The sequence below is a fragment of the Pyrgilauda ruficollis genome, unplaced genomic scaffold (assembly GCF_017590135.1).
Source record: "Pyrgilauda ruficollis isolate IOZ18807 unplaced genomic scaffold, ASM1759013v1 scaffold296, whole genome shotgun sequence".
Classification (NCBI taxonomy): Eukaryota; Metazoa; Chordata; class Aves; order Passeriformes; family Passeridae; genus Pyrgilauda; species Pyrgilauda ruficollis.
In genome coordinates, this window is record NW_024524333.1 from 183,002 (window position 1) to 198,277 (window position 15,276).

The following is a 15,276-nucleotide window of genomic DNA, read 5'->3' on the forward strand; positions in this document are numbered from 1 at the left end:
CCCGGTGCTGATAGCCCGTCCTGGAACGCCACCTGCCCGTTCCCTCCTTTCCTTCCTGTCCCAAAGCCTGGCTGGACACGAGCCCAGGTCAGCTCAGAGTCACCCCTTCATCCCCTCAGGGTTCCCTTCAGGGGGGCTCCTCACTGCCCTGCAGCAGGGATGGGGATCAGGGGTGAGGGAAAGGCTCCAGTAAAGCCTCAGGGCAGGTGAGCTCCTTGGGGTTCACACCTGGCTGGGGGAGCTGGGCTGTACCCAGGTGGTGGATGGACATGTGCCACATCAGGGACAGACAGCCCTGTGTGACGTCTTTATCCATGATCTGGCATCGAGGGCACCTTGGTTTGTGGATGGCAGCAGTTTGGGTGGGATGTTGATCTGCTGGAGGGCAGGAAGCTGTGGAGCCAGCTGGCCAGGATGGGCTGAGGCCAATGGGTCAACAAGACACCACCAACCCCATGGAACACTCCAGGCTGGGGAGAGGGGCTGGAAAGCTGGGAAAGGCCCTGGGGTGCAGCTGGACAGAGCCCAGCTGTGGCCAGGATGGCACCTGGGCTGTCCCAGCCATGGGGACAGCGATTGTCCCCCTGGGCTGGCACTGCTGGGGCCCCTCCAGTGCCGGCTCCAGCCCTGGGCCCTCCTGGCCACAGAGACATCGAGGGGCTGGAGCGTGGCCAGAGCTGGGGAAGGGCTGGAGCAGCAGGAGAAGGGGCTGGAGCAGCCCTGAGGGAGCTGGGGAAGGGCTCAGCCTGGAGGGAAGGAGCCTCAGGAGGGACCTTTTCACCCCACAGCTCCTTGATGGGAGAGCAGGGTCGGGATCTGCTCCCAGGAACAGCAGGAGGAGAAGGAACAGCCCCAAATTCCTCCAGGAGAGGGGCAGGGTGGACATCAGCAGGAATAAAAGGTGCTCAGGCTTTGGAGCTGCCTGCAGAAAAGGAGGCTCAGAGGGGAATTTTCACCCCTCAGCTCCCTGAGGGGAGAGCAGGGTCAGGATCTGCTCCCAGGGAACACCAGGGGGAGAGGGAACAGAGCCCTGCCCTGATTTTGGGGGGAATTTGCAGCTTTTTGGGGGAAATTGTAGCTGTAGCCAGGTGGGAATTGGCCTCTTCTCCCAGGGAATAACAGCACAGGAGGAAATGGCCCCGAGCTGTGCCAGGAGAGGCTCAGGATGGACATGAGGAGGAATTTCCTCATAGAAAAGTGGTCAGGCTTTGGAACTGCCTGGAGGGAAGGAGGCTCAGAGGGGAATTTTCACCCCACAGCTCCCTGAGGGGAGAGCAGGGTCGGGATCTGCTCCCGGGGCTTACCGGGACAAGGACACGGGGGGGGTCCCGGGGGTCCCTTCCCGCTCCGCTCCCCCCACACCCCCATCCCGGTAACCGGGCCTCACTGCGCATGCGCGCCGAGAAGCTGCTGGAAGGGCAGCGGGCGGTGGTGGGGGGGCCTCGCCGCGCACGCGCGGTGGCGGCGGCGGGAGGAGGCGGCGGCGGCGGCGCGCGCGGGGCGCGGGGATTTTGCTGCGTCACCACGGGCCGAGCGCGCGCGGGGCATTGTGGGAGCGAGGCCGCGCCGAGCCCCGAGCCCGCCCGGAGCCACCGGAGCCTCCACCGGAACCCCCGGAACCCTCCCGGCACCGCCTCCACCGCCACCCGCACAGCCCGCAGCTCGAGCCGCACCCCGCAGCAGCGCCCCGCCGGAGCCGTCGCCATCCGCCATGTGAGGCCCGGGGATGTGGGAGCGGCGCGGGCAGGCCCCGCCAGGCCGCGGGCGCTACCGCGGGAGCCGCCCCGGCGCCACCGAGCGCGGGCCCCCGCCGCGTGCTGACCTTCCCGCGCCGCTGGGTTTTGCCCCGCTTATCGGCCGGGCCCGGCCCCGGTTACCGGGTGAGGGCGGAGCGCCCCGGTTCGGCCGCCGGTGCCGGTTGCTGGCTCGGTGCCGGTTGCTGGCTCGGTCCCGCTGTAGCGCGGTGCGGGCGGGATCTCCCGTGGCGGAATGAATGGGGTGTTCGGGGGGTGTTGTTGCGCGTTTCTCGGCGGGTCGGTGACCACCGGCAGCCGCCGAAACCGCGCAGATCTCCCGGTAAGTAAGGCGTGGAACGATCCAGAGCGTGCAGGCGGCAGAATCTGGTTGTAAACTTGGCGTTTTCCCCCTAAAATCCATCCCCGCGTTTTGCGCTGTCCCTGAAAGCGTCCAAGGCCAGGCTGGACAGGGCTTGGAACAGCCCGGTCCGGTGGAACGGGATGGGCTTTAAGGTTTTTTTTCCAGCCCAAACCGTTCCAGAATTCCGTGAAAAACCGAGGAATAACGAAAAGGCCCCTCAGGAGGGGGTGGAGGAGCACGGAAAGCCCCGGGGCAGGCGTGGTGCTGCAGGTGAGCCGCTGCATCTCCTCCCCGAGAGTCTCCACGTGCATCCCGCGCTCCCCAATTCATCTCTTTCCTTGGAATTCTCCAAAGAATTCATTTTGGGGGCCACCCAAAGCCAGCCCTGGGGGACGTGAGCGTTCCCTCAAGAAGATTCTGTGTTTTATGTGTCCAGGGTGACACTCAAGAGGGAAAAACTGGCTGGGAAAGTAGAGCTGCAAGCAGCATTCCCACATCTCCAGCGGCAGAACAAGGGCTTCCAACCACCAGAGATGGGATTAGGTGGGATTTTGGGAGAAAAAATCCCTCCCTCTGAGGGTGCTGAGGCACTGGAATGGATTTTCCAGAGGATGTCCCATCCCTGGAGGTGTCCTGGGAGAGTTGAGGGGGCTGAATGAGCTTCAGGGTCCCTTCCAACCCAAACCATCCCACGATTCTGTGACCTCCACGTGCCTGGCTGGCAGGACTGGAGGCAGCAGCACCTCCTGAGGTTTTGTTTTGTCAGGAATTCAGGCTGAGGACAGCGTTAACCACTGGGTTTTTGGTCCCTTGTCCCCAGCCAGGCTTTTACTTTTCTTCTGAAACCTTGAACAGTTGAGGTGCTTCATCTTAACGTGAGTGAAAGTGAGAGAGCTGTGATCAAGTTGGAGTTTTTTCGTGTCATTTCTGTAGATTTCATCATCCTGAAACTGCAGCGCTGCTGCATCTGCATAGAATGGTCTAAAATCTAAAATGAGGGGTTTTTAATGAAAAAAAAAGGTGTAAAAATTAAAGGAAAAGTCATTTTATAAAACAGGTTTTATTGCTGCCTGGGAGGGGAAAAATCTTGTTGAGGTCCTGATTTCTGCAGGAACTGTCAGGATACTTCCAGGAGATAAAAATGGGATTCCACAGGCACAGGATAGAGACAGAGACCACAAGAACAGGTTTGGGAACTTCCTCAGTGCCACAGATGGAGAGATTTGAGATTCCACTGGTGCCAGAGACCAGGATATATCCAGGGGTATCCAACAGAGCCCCCCTGGGTCAGGCAGGGCTCTGTGGTGAAGCTGAGCCTCCACATTGCCCATCAGTGCTGCTGGGAAGCTTCTAGAACCTGTTCCACATTGCTGGAATAACAATTGCCGTGGGAATGTGGGGACTGGGAGAGCCAGAGGAGCTGCAGGGGTGGCTGTGGCTGCTCAGGAAGTCCCCAAAGCACAGGTGGATGGGACAGAGGAAATCCTCCCTGGAATGGACTGCTGGGAGTTCTAAATTCCCTTTTAAACGTTTAAATTCTTCTCTTTTCCAAAAAAAAACCCTCAGCAAGAGGTTGGTCTCCCTCGGGGTTTGGGTGAGCAGGATGGAGCTCTAACAGGTGATGGGTCAGTGCCTGTGAAAGGAGATTTTTCCAGGTGTGTGGGAGCACGTGCACAGCTCCCCAGGGGCTGCTGCTGCCTGTGGTTGTCTCCTGGGAATCTCCGTGTGGGCAGGAGACAAAAAGGAGCTGTGGCTTCCTCCTCATCCCAGCTCTCCAGCAGGTCCTGCCTTACTGGTTGGAGCTGGTGAGTCCTGACTGAAGCTCACAGGGAGGTTTCCCTCCTCCCTTTGGGAGGATGAGATTGGAAAAGCAGATAAAAGGAGGAGAGGCAGCTCCAGCACGTTCCGAGCACTCTCGGGGTGAATTCTTGGGAAAGCAAGGCAGGTTTAGGCTCAGAAACCTGGAATTGGGAAAATTAAGTTCTAGAAACCTGGAACCAGAATTATGGCCAAATAAAATTCATCTGGGATCTCTCCCTTGGAGGTGTGTGTGTAGCCTTGGGCTGAGTGGGATTTTTGGGAGGTCACAGGTTCCAAGCACTCTCAGGGTGAATTCCTGGGAAGTCAGGGCAGGTTTAGGTTCAGAAATGTGAAATATGGCCAGATAAAACTCATCTGGGATCTCTCCCTTGGAGGTGTGTGTGTTGCCTTGAGCTGAGTGGGGTTTCTGGGAGTGCTGAGTTCTGTTGGTGCCTCAAATCCCCAGTCCTCATGGAGCTGCTGAGGTCATGGGTTCCCAGCACTCTTGGGGTTAATTCCCAGGAAAGCAGCGCAGGTTTAGGCTCAGAAACCTGGAATTGGGAAAATTAAGTTCTAGAAACCTGGAGCCAGAATTTGGCAGAGCCAGACTGATCAGGGATCCCTCTGCTCTGCAGCTCAGAGGTGTGTGTGTAGCCTTGAGCTGAGTGGGATTTCTGGGAGGTCACAGGTTCCAGTCACTCTCAGGGTGAATTCCTGGGAAATCAGGGCAGGTTTAGGTTCAGAAATGTGAAATATGGCCAGAAAAAACTCATCTGGGATCTTGCTGCTGTCCAGCTCGGAGGTGTGTGTGTAGCCTTGGGCTGAGTGGGATTTTTGGGAGGTCACAGGTTCCAAGCACTCTCAGGGTGAATTCCTGGGAAGTCAGGGCAGGTTTAGGTTCAGAAATGTGAAATATGGCCAGATAAAACTCATCTGGGATCTCTCCCTTGGAGGTGTGTGTGTTGCCTTGAGCTGAGTGGGGTTTCTGGGAGTGCTGAGTTCTGTTGGTGCCTCAAATCCCCAGTCCTGGTGGAGCTGCTGAGGTCAGGGGTTCTGAGCACTCTCAGGGTGAATTCTCAGGAAAGCAGCGCAGGTTTAGGTTCAGAAATGTGAATTATGGCTGAGTAAAATTCATCTGGGGTCTTGCTGCTGTCCAGCTCAGACATGTGAGCTGAGTGGGGTTTCTGGGAGTGCTGAGTTCTGTTGGTGCCTCAAATCCCCAATCCTGGTGGAGCTGCTGAGGTCACGGGCTCCAGGCACTCTCAGGGTGAATTCCCAGGGAAGCAGCACAGGTTTAGGTTCAGAAATGTCAGATTTATCTTGGATCTCTGCTCTGCAGCTCAGGCATGTGAGCTGAGTGGGGTTTCTGGGAGCCCTGTGAGTTCTGTTGGTGCCTCAAATCGCCAGTCCTGGTGGAACTGCCAGGGTCGTGGGTTCTGAGCACTCTCAGGGTGGATTCCCAGGAAAACAGCACAGGTTTAGGTTCAGAAATGTGAATTATGGCTGAGTAAAGCTCACCTGGGATCTCACTGCTCTCCAGCTCAGAGCTGTGTGTGTAGCCTTGAGCTGAGTGGGATTTCTGGGAGCCCTGTGAGCTCTGTTGCTGCCTCAAATCCCCAATCCTGGCAGAGCTGCTGAGGTCACGGCCAGGAGCCTCCCTGGGAAGGCTGGAGATGTCTCCATTGACACTGGGAGCTGGGAAGTGTTAACAGCATCCAGCCCTGCATCACCCGGGCAGGGACACTGAGATTTCTGTTAATAACAGGGCTGGAGTGATGTTCCAAGTGCCCCACGCTGGGGGGGTTTTGTCTCCCAGCACAGAGGGAGCAGAGCAGGGCATTTCTCATCCTCCTTTCCTCTTGAGAGTCTTTCATTTCCCGTTAAAAGAGGAAAATCTGTGTCCAAGAAGGGTTTAAAAATACCACAGTAAGAAAATTGCTGCTCTGCTGCTGCACTTCACCTGAATAAGGTGATAATTAACATTCCCTGAAATGCTGCTACGAGGGAAAGCAGCAGGTTTTCACCCCTGGAACAGCTGAAACTCAGAAGGCTGAACTCAGAATCCACTTTTTTGGATATTAAATCCTTGGACATTGGTCCCTGCCCAGGTGCTGTGGCACCTACAAGAGGTTTGAGCTGCCCGAGGCATCGTGGCCATTCTGCAGCTTTTCCCTGAGGGAAAGCAGCAGGTTTTCACCCCTGGAAGAGCTGAAACTCAGAAGGCTGAACTCAGAATCCACTTTTTTGGAAATTAAATCCTTGGACATTGGTCCCTGCCCAGGTGCTGTGGCACCTACAAGAGGTTTGAGCTGCCCGAGGCATCGTGGCCATTCTGCAGCTTTTCCCTGAGCTGGCACCAGTGTGCCCAGGACCTGTGGCACTGGGGGAGTCACGGGTGGCTGGTTTGGGGTTCAGCTGGAGCTGGGCTGTGCCATGCCTGGGTTCATCCCTGGGAAATGAGGATGGGAGCAGCAGGAACTTTGGGGTGAGTCCCTTTGCTGAATGTGCCACAGCTCAATGCCAGCAATTAATTGATGATCGGGTGAGTCAAAACCTTGATCTGGAAGTTCAGCAAATGGTCTGAAAAGTTATTTTTTGGTCAGATTTTGGCTTAGAGAGCAGCACAAAGGGCCTCACCTTGGTGAGGTGGCTGTCACAGGCCACGTTCCCTGGTGTAGATCCTTGTCCACCTCATCCCAGGGCCATCAGCTGGGAAAAACTCCTCCCTGTGATGCTGTCGAGGCACAGGAATGGCAGATAAAGGGGGAGATAATGTTCCAGAAGAGATTAAGATGGAATATCGAGATGAAATACCTTCCTGGTGAGGCCCTGGAATGGATTCCCCATCCCTGGAAGTATCCAAGGCCAGGCTGGACAAGGAAAGACATCCCTGCCATGGCAGGGGGTGACACTGGCTGAACTTTAGGGTCCCTCCCAAGCATTCCACCATTCCCTGGGAAGACAAAGGAGTGTGAGGAACACCCCTGGGCTCTGTGCCTGTGCAGCAGCCCTGCTGGGAGGCACTTTGCTTCTGGAATGCAGCCGTTCCCTGGGCTGGGCCTCGGTTGCCAGGGGAGGGCTGGAAGGGGGAGGGAGCCCAGCCAGGACATTTTCCCTGCTCCACTGAGCAGTGCAGGTGAGTTCTCTGCAAACACAGGAGTTGCTCTGGAGCTCTGTGGCTTTCCCAGCTCCCCTGGACACGCTGTTGATTTTTGAGGTGGTTGTGCAAAGGCAGATTTATTCCAAAGTGCATGGGAGTCCCAGAGTGAGGGCTTGGGGAGGCTGTAAAGAGCTTGGAGCAGTGATTCTCCAGCCTGTGCTGGCTTAATTGGGTGTTAATCATAGCAAATCCATTAAGGGTCCCATTGAGACCCTTAATTGGGTCTTAATCATAGCAAATCATCGTATCAATACCCCCAAAACATGTTGGTTTTTTAAAATTTTTGCTTTGGGTTTTAACTCTTTGTGTGACAAAAACCACTCTGAAGCCTGCCCGTGCAGGTGGTGGAGCTGCTGCCACAGTCTGTGGTAGCTCATCTTGAAGTTTATCAAAATTTTGATCAGCTGAAACGTTTATTTCAGTCTCAGATTTCAGTGAAATCTCCTCCCAGGAGCTTTCTGGGGGCATCACACTCCAAATCCATCATTTCTTTTTATTCCACCTCTCTCCTTTCAGCTTAAATCACCTCTAAAAAATAACAGTAAGCTCAAAACGTAGGTTTTAAACTCAGAAGGAAGGTTTTTTTTGTTGGATTTCTTGTTGAAAATCGATTCCCTTGTGTTCCTGCTGTGCCCACAGGCAGCCTGCCTCTGCAAAGTGGTACGACCGGAGGGACTACGTCTTCATTGAGTTCTGTGTTGAAGACAGCAAAGACGTAAATGTAAATTTTGAAAAGTCCAAACTCACGTTCAGGTGAGTAATTCAGGCACAGGGAGTGCTAAGAAGAAGCAGATTTGTCCTACGAGATGTTTTTTGGGCTAAATGCTGATTTATTTTTCTCTTGCAGTTGTCTTGGAGGAAGTGATAACTTTAAACATTTAAATGAAATCGATCTTTTTAATAATATCGATCCAAATGTGAGTATCCTCTTGAGTTCTTGATTCTGGTGAGGGGCTGGCACAGAGAAATTGCAGATATTCCATCCCTGGAATTGTTCAAGGCCATGTTGGAGCAACCTGGGCTGGTGGAACGTGTCCCTGCCCATGGCAGGGGTTTGGAACTTGGCTTTTAATGTCCTTTCCAACCCAAACCATCCCTTGGTTCTGTTATCCTAAAAAAAAACCACCTGTGCTTTAGGCTGCTCCCAAGATTTTATTCCTTAAAGATAGAAATATGAACTATTTTCTAAGGAAAATGATTTCTTAGAACATCAAAGCTCCAAGTCAGATCCAGGAAAGCTTCTCTGGGTGGTATTTTCCAGGACAAGGAATAAGGGAAGAGGTGAAGATAAAGGAAGGGTGTCAGCAGTTCCTGGTGAAGGTCATCCTGATGGCACTAATGGATATTTGGTCTTTTTCAGGAATCAAAGCATAAAAGAACAGACAGATCCATCTTGTGTTGTTTACGAAAAGGAGAGTCTGGTCAGGCATGGCCAAGGTTAACAAAAGAGAGGGCAAAGGTGGGTCTGGGCATCTGCTGCCTCCCCTGGCTTTTCATTTAGTGAATATTTGGGTCATGTTCAAATTCTGGAGCAGTTTTGGGTCATTTTCCTGCTCCTGATCCCACGGCAGCTCTCGTTAACCTGTTCTAACTGACAGCCACTTAACTTCCTTGTCCTTAAATAATTCCTTGTCCTGAAATAACTCCTGCTGTTGCTGCAGCTCAACTGGCTCAGCGTGGACTTCAACAACTGGAAAGACTGGGAAGATGATTCAGATGAAGACATGTCCAATTTTGATCGCTTTTCTGAGGTAGGAAATGAAAAATTCCTGGAGTTTTGGGAGCTGCCAGGCAATGGATCCGAACTTTTTGTGCACCACCACTTTGTAATTCCTGCTTGCCCTGTTAAAGCAAGGGGGGGTGTTGGTTTAGGATTGTTTTGGGTGTGAGTGGGGTTGGATTCACCCCAAAATGTGCCTGTTCTGTCTCTGAGCAGATGATGAACAACATGGGAGGAGACGACGACGTAGACTTGCCAGAAGTAGATGGGGCAGATGATGTGAGTATGTGGGTGTAGTGAACACCTGCAGGTCCTGCACTCACCCCTCAGCACTAAAAAGGGCTTAAATAGCCCCAAACTTTCTTTGCACAGGTGATGTCACCTGGGGAGGCCCTTTCCCTCCCCTCTCAGCACTGCTGGGGACACCAGTGTGGTGTGTGTGTCCCTCTGCAGTGGCTGGGGTCTGCACTGAGGCCACACTGAGCTCCTCAAAATCCAGATTTGGGCTCACTGAGCTCCTCAAAATCCAGATTTGGGCTCACTGAGCTCCCCAAAATTCAGATTTGGGAGCAGCAGCTCTTTGCTGGTTGGGGGGAGGGTGGCAGCAAGGTGGGATCCCCTTCTTTGGGGGGGTTCAATGGGGTGGGATCCCCTTTTTTGGGGAGTTCAGTGGGGTGGGATCTTCTCTGGGGGGTCAGCAAAGTGGGATCCCCTTTTTTGGGGTGGGATCCCCTTTTTTGGGGGGTTCAGTGGGGTGGGATCTTCTCTGGGGGGTCAGCAAGGTGGAATCCCCTTTTTTGGGGTGGTTCCCCTTCTCTTTGGGGGGTTCAGTAGGGTGGGATCTCCTGTGGGGGGGTCACTGGGGTGGGATCCCCTTTTTTTGGGGGCATTCAGTAGGGTGGGATCCCTTCTGTGGGGATCAGTAGAGTGGGATCCCTTTTTAAGGGGGGATCAGTGGAGTGGGATCCCCCTCTATGGGGGGCTCAGTTGGGTGGGATTCCCTTCTGTGGGGAGGCACTTGGGGTGGGATCCCTTTTTTTGGGGGGTTCTGTGGGGTGGGATCCCCTTCTATAGGGGATGCAATAGAGTGGGATCCCCTTCTATTGGGGTTCAGTGGGGTGGGATCCCCTATTTTTGGAGGGTCAGTAGGGTGGGATCCCCTTATTTTGGAGGGTCAGTGGGGTGGGATCCCCTTTTTTGGGGGGTTCATTTGAGTGGGATTCCCTTCTGTGGGGCTCAGTGGGGTGGGATCACCTTCTATTGGGGTTCAGTGGAGTGGGATCCCGTTTTTTGGGGGTTCAGTGGGGTGGGATCCCCCATCTGGGGGGCTCAGCAGGATGGGATCCCCCCCCCAGTGGGACAAGCGTGCTCAGCGGGGCAGGTTCCCCTCAGCTGGGGAAGCAGGAGGGAGGGATCCCATCCCTTGGCGGGCACGGGAGAAATGGTGCGGTGCTCCCCAGATCCCGGGGGGACCGACGGGCTGCGGTTTGCGCCTGGGGGAGAAGGCAGGGCCGGTGCACCGGGCGGCCCCGGGGGCATTACAGTGACACCGGGGCCGTGAGGCGGACACGGGCCCGGTGAGAGGCGGCCCCTCGGGGCGGTGCCGTGACGCGGGGTGGAGCAAAAGGCGCACGGGCTGGAGGAGGGCCCGGTGCGGGCCCGGTGCGGCCTCGGCCGCGGTCACGGCGCCCGCCCAAGGACAAGCGCGGGACACGTGCGCCGCCACTTCCGCTGACCTTCGCTTGGGACACGCCCCTTCCCACACACCGCCCTATCAGACCGCAGCGCGTTTTGACGGACAGATCCACAACCCAATCGCGACGAGGCGCAGAGCGGGCGCCGTATGGGCGTGACCAATGAGAGCGCGAATTCACGCGGCGCCTCTCCGCGGAGTAACCAATGGGAGCGCGGTGCGGCGGTGACGCGCGGCCCGGCGGCCCCGCCCCGCGGGGGCCGTGAGGGGCGGGCGGGACGCGGGGCTCAGTTGGCGCCGCCATGTTGGNNTGGCAGCGCTGAGGGGAGGGGGCTCAGGGGGTCCTGGCAGCGCTGAGGGGGTGCCGGGGTGTGGAGGTCCCGGGTGCGCTGAGGAGGGGTCTGGGTGGGTCAGTGGTGCACGGAGCGGGGTGTGGGGATCCAGGGTGCGCTGAGGAAGGGGGTTCAGGGCGTCCTGGGTGCACCCAGGGAGGTTCAGGGGTCCCGGGCACACCCCAAGGCCTGCAGGGGAGCCCCATCTCCGCACCCCCAAATCCTTCACGGAGCCCGGAGCTGCCCTGTCCCGGCCGACCTTGACTCGTCCCTCTTCCCCCCCAGGACGGGACTATGCCGCCCAGGCAGCCCCTGCCGCCAAGGCCGGCTCCTCCACCGGCCGCATCGTGGCCGTCATCGGGGCCGTGGTGGATGTGCAGTTCGACGAGGGGCTGCCCCCCATCCTGAACGCCCTTGAGGTGCAGGGCAGGGAGACGCGGCTGGTGTTGGAGGTGGCTCAGCACCTGGGTGAGCAGCTGGCACGGGGAGGGGTCCTCCTGTGATGATGTTGCCAATGACTTTCGTTCTCCTGAGCTTGCTGAAGCCACGGATTTCGATCTGAGGAGGAGGTGGAAAATGGCTGCCCGAGGGCTGCGGCTGCACGGCTCAGTTTTCCTCAGGGCTATTTTATTTTTGCTGCTCCTCTTGGTCCTTCTCCCAGCAGAATGTCCCCTTGGCAGGGCCTGGGGAAGCCAGCAGCAGCTGTCCCCAGGGTCAGCCTGAGGACGCTGTGGTGACTGTGCTGTCCTTGGGCCTCGGCAGGGGAGAACACCGTGCGCACCATCGCCATGGACGGCACGGAAGGGCTGGTGAGGGGACAGAAGGTGCTGGACTCTGGTGCTCCCATCCGCATCCCCGTGGGCCCCGAGACCCTGGGCAGGATCATGAATGTCATTGGGGAACCCATCGACGAGAGGGGTCCCATCACGACCAAACAGTGAGTGCTGAGGAGCTGGGGGACACCCCATGTGTGAGCAGGGAGGTGGCTCTGGCTCTTCTGGGTCACAGCAGGGACTGTCCCCTGCCAGCCCCCAAGCTGGGGGGCTCAGAGCAGCTGCCCACCCCCTCCCTCTCCTCTTCCTGCTCCAGGTTTGCTGCTATCCACGCCGAGGCCCCTGAGTTCGTGGAGATGAGTGTGGAGCAGGAGATCCTGGTGACAGGGATCAAGGTCGTGGATCTGCTGGCTCCCTACGCCAAGGGTGGCAAGATCGGTACGTGACCCCCAGAGCAGGGGTGGGTCTGGGGAGTGGGCACCTGATGGTGCCTCTGGGGTTTCCAGCAGTTCCTTTGGGGAGCTTTTCCTTCACTGATGATCCACTCCATGACTTTCGTTCTCCTGAGCTTGCTGAAGCAACGCTTTTTTTATCTGAGGAGGAAAGAGCTGAAGGGAGACCTTGGGAACAGCCGGGCTGGCTTGGGGCTCAGCAGGACACTTTTTTCCCCCCCTCCCAGGTTTGTTTGGAGGTGCTGGTGTGGGCAAGACTGTGCTGATCATGGAGCTGATCAACAACGTGGCCAAGGCCCATGGTGGTTACTCTGTGTTTGCCGGCGTGGGCGAGAGGACCCGCGAGGGCAACGACTTGTACCACGAGATGATTGAGTCTGGGGTCATCAACCTCAAAGATGCCACTTCCAAGGTGTGCAGAGACCCTGAGGGAGGGTCTCCTGGGGAGGTTCTGAGTCCCCTGACGCAGTGCCAGGCGTGGCAGTGACACCGTGCTGACCCCAAGGTCCCACCCGCAGGTCGCCCTGGTCTACGGGCAGATGAACGAGCCCCCGGGCGCCCGTGCCAGGGTGGCCCTGACGGGGCTGACGGTGGCCGAGTACTTCAGGGACCAGGAGGGTCAGGACGTGCTGCTCTTCATCGACAACATCTTCCGCTTCACCCAGGCTGGCTCCGAGGTCTGTGCTGGCACAGGGCAGTTCACCTGTCCCCCCCCGCCCAGCCCCTCGTGCTGTGTCCCTCACGCTCTGTCCCCTCACAGGTGTCAGCCCTGCTGGGCAGAATCCCCTCTGCTGTGGGCTACCAGCCCACGCTGGCCACTGACATGGGCACCATGCAGGAGCGTATCACCACCACACGCAAGGGCTCCATCACCTCCGTGCAGGTGAGGGCAGGACCAACCTCAGGGTCCTGGGGAGCTGTGTCACCTACACAAGACCAAGTGTCCCCTCTCTGTGTCCCCAGGCTATTTATGTGCCTGCTGACGACTTGACTGACCCTGCACCTGCCACCACCTTTGCCCACTTGGATGCCACCACGGTGTTGTCCCGTGCCATTGCTGAGCTGGGCATCTACCCGGCCGTGGACCCCCTGGACTCCACGTCCCGCATCATGGACCCCAACATCGTGGGGCCCGAGCACTACGACGTGGCTCGGGGTGTGCAGAAGATCCTTCAGGTGAGGGGGCTGGGGCATCCCCTCCTCGTGGGGTGGCTGAGGTGGGGGATCAGCTCTGGCCGCTCACCCCCTGTGTCCCCCTCCCCAGGACTACAAGTCACTGCAGGACATCATCGCCATCCTGGGCATGGATGAGTTGTCTGAGGAGGACAAACTGACCGTGGCCCGCGCCCGCAAGATCCAGCGCTTCCTGTCCCAGCCCTTCCAGGTGGCCGAGGTCTTCACCGGCCACATGGGCAAGTTGGTGCCACTCAAAGAGACCATCAAGGGCTTCAAGCAGATCCTGGCAGGTGAGGTGTCCCTCTGGGGGTCTGGGGGAGCCCGGCTGGGCATCCCGCTCCCCCCTGACACGTTGTGTCCCCACAGGTGAATATGACCACCTGCCTGAGCAGGCTTTCTACATGGTGGGGCCCATCGAGGAGGCGGTGGCCAAGGCAGAGAAGCTGGCAGAGGAACACGCCTGAGCCCCCCCGGAGCCCCCCTGAGCACCCCCGGCTCCGCTGGGGCCGGACCCCCAGTATTTAACATTTCCAATAAAACATCAGTGAAAACGTCTGCAGGCTTTGTGTGCAGTGGCTGCTGCTCTCGGGGGGCTGCAGGGATCCAAGTCCTCTGAGCCCCCCACCCTGGGGCTCCCCCAGGATCCCCTCCGTGGGGGGTTGTGCTGGGTTCTGCTCCACTGCAGGGACCCCCAGCCCTGGGTGCTCCCCTTTGTCCTGTGGGGTCTCCAGGAGAGGGGGAAAAACCCCCTCCTCCCTCTGCTGCAGGGACAGCCCGGGGGGTGACAGATGCTGGTGCCGTGTCCGTCTGTCTGTCCCAGTCCCCGTCGTTCCCGCCGCCCCCCCGCGCACTTCCAGCTCCACCATTTCGCAGCACAAAGAGCCGCCCCGGCCCGGCCCGGCCCCGGCAGCTGCCACTTTGTCCACGGTGTCCCGGGGGGCCGCTCCTGCCCGACCTCGCCCCGTGCGGGGCTGGGGGACATCCCCCGAGGGTACCGGGACCACCCCAACTCCCGACCCCCCCGCACTGCTCCGCCGGTGCCCCCCCGGTGCCGGGCTCTGCTCAACCCCACTGAGGAGCGGCGTCCCGGGGGCGTCCCCGCGGGAGTGGCAGCCGGTGGTCCCGCGGAGCGCCCCCCGGTTGGGGGGGTGTCCCCCGTCATCCCACCCCACGGAGGGCGGCGGTCCCTTTAAATGGCGGCGCGGCCCCGGTGGCGGAGGGGGCGGCGGCGGTCGCTGACATCACGCGGGGCCGGGAGCACCTGCGCCCCGCCCGGCTCCGCCACCGGCACCGGCACCGCAGCGCACCGGGCCGGGCGGGCACCGGGGCTGGTGCGGGCCGCCCCCGCCGCCCCCCCAGGTACGCAGCGCGCAGGACGGGACCCGCGGACGGGGATACCGGGACCCCCTACAGGGCTGGGATGGCTGTAGAGGGACCCCCGGATCTGTACCGGGACCCCTTAAGACCGGGCCAGCTATACCGGAACCCCCGGCTCTGTACCGGGATCTCCCCAACCCCCCGGGAGCCTCCTCCAGCCGGGGAACCCCCGCACCGGGCTCCGCTGCCCCGGACCGGGAAGGGACACCCCCCCCTTTCCACTGCGGCCGCACCGGGACAGCCCCCCCGCACCGGGACCCCCTTCTCTCCCCGCCGCCCCCGGAGCCGGTGTCGCCCCCGGGCCCTGCGCAGCGCGGCCCGGCCGGTGCCGCGTGACGTCACCGGGGATCCCGGGGGCCGGGGGGAGCTGGGGGGGGCCGGTGTCCCCGCGGCCGAACCGGAGAGCTCCGGTGCCCTGCGGGGTCCCGGGTGCGCCGCCGTTCTCGGGGGTCGAGCTGGGGCTGCGGGGAGCGAGGGGGGAACGAACGAGAGAGANNGGGCTGGGGGAGCCCCGGGGAGAGCCGGGGGTCCCGGAGCCAGGGGTGGGGGGGCGTCCCCGCGTGGGGATTCCCCCCGCCCTGACCCCGCCGGGGGCGGGGATCCCCCTCCCACGTGGGCGCGCGCCCGCCCCCGGTGACGCCACGGCGGCGCCGCTCCCGGTGACGCCACTGCGGCCGCCGTGACGTGCGGGGGGGG

General features: G+C 59.3%; 3 protein-coding genes and 2 non-coding genes across 5 annotated transcripts in view; all 5 read left to right on the plus strand.

The window, feature by feature from the left end:
* Positions 1–1,285: 1,285 nt before the first annotated feature.
* Positions 1,286–9,360, plus strand: PTGES3 (prostaglandin E synthase 3). The gene is made up of 6 exons (XM_041472676.1): positions 1,286–1,713; positions 7,697–7,810; positions 7,905–7,974; positions 8,418–8,516; positions 8,719–8,808; positions 8,994–9,360. Coding segments are annotated over exons 1-6 (456 nt in total). The 5' UTR covers positions 1,286–1,711; the 3' UTR covers positions 9,075–9,360.
* A 1,564-nt stretch (positions 9,361–10,924) lies between these two features.
* Positions 10,925–13,758, plus strand: ATP5F1B (ATP synthase F1 subunit beta; the record flags this gene model as incomplete). Its single annotated transcript, XM_041472677.1, has 9 exons — positions 10,925–11,270; positions 11,565–11,739; positions 11,892–12,013; positions 12,255–12,439; positions 12,546–12,704; positions 12,788–12,910; positions 12,991–13,203; positions 13,292–13,493; positions 13,570–13,758. Coding segments are annotated over 9 exons (1,623 nt in total), but the record flags the coding sequence as incomplete, so codon positions are not given.
* On the plus strand, positions 11,296–11,369 carry LOC121356382. Its single transcript, XR_005955549.1, has one exon. It is a non-coding gene; the product is annotated as a small nucleolar RNA SNORD59 (small nucleolar RNA).
* Positions 12,103–12,177, plus strand: LOC121356381. The gene has a single exon (XR_005955548.1). It is a non-coding gene; the product is annotated as a small nucleolar RNA SNORD59 (small nucleolar RNA).
* Positions 13,759–14,386: 628 nt separating the features above from the next.
* Positions 14,387–15,276, plus strand: part of BAZ2A (bromodomain adjacent to zinc finger domain 2A) — an 18,167-nt gene continuing 17,277 nt past the window's right edge. The window contains exon 1 of the mRNA XM_041472678.1: positions 14,387–14,562. Coding sequence (XP_041328612.1) covers positions 14,397–14,562 — 166 coding nt within the window. The 5' untranslated portion in view covers positions 14,387–14,396. The remainder of the gene's footprint in view (positions 14,563–15,276) is intronic.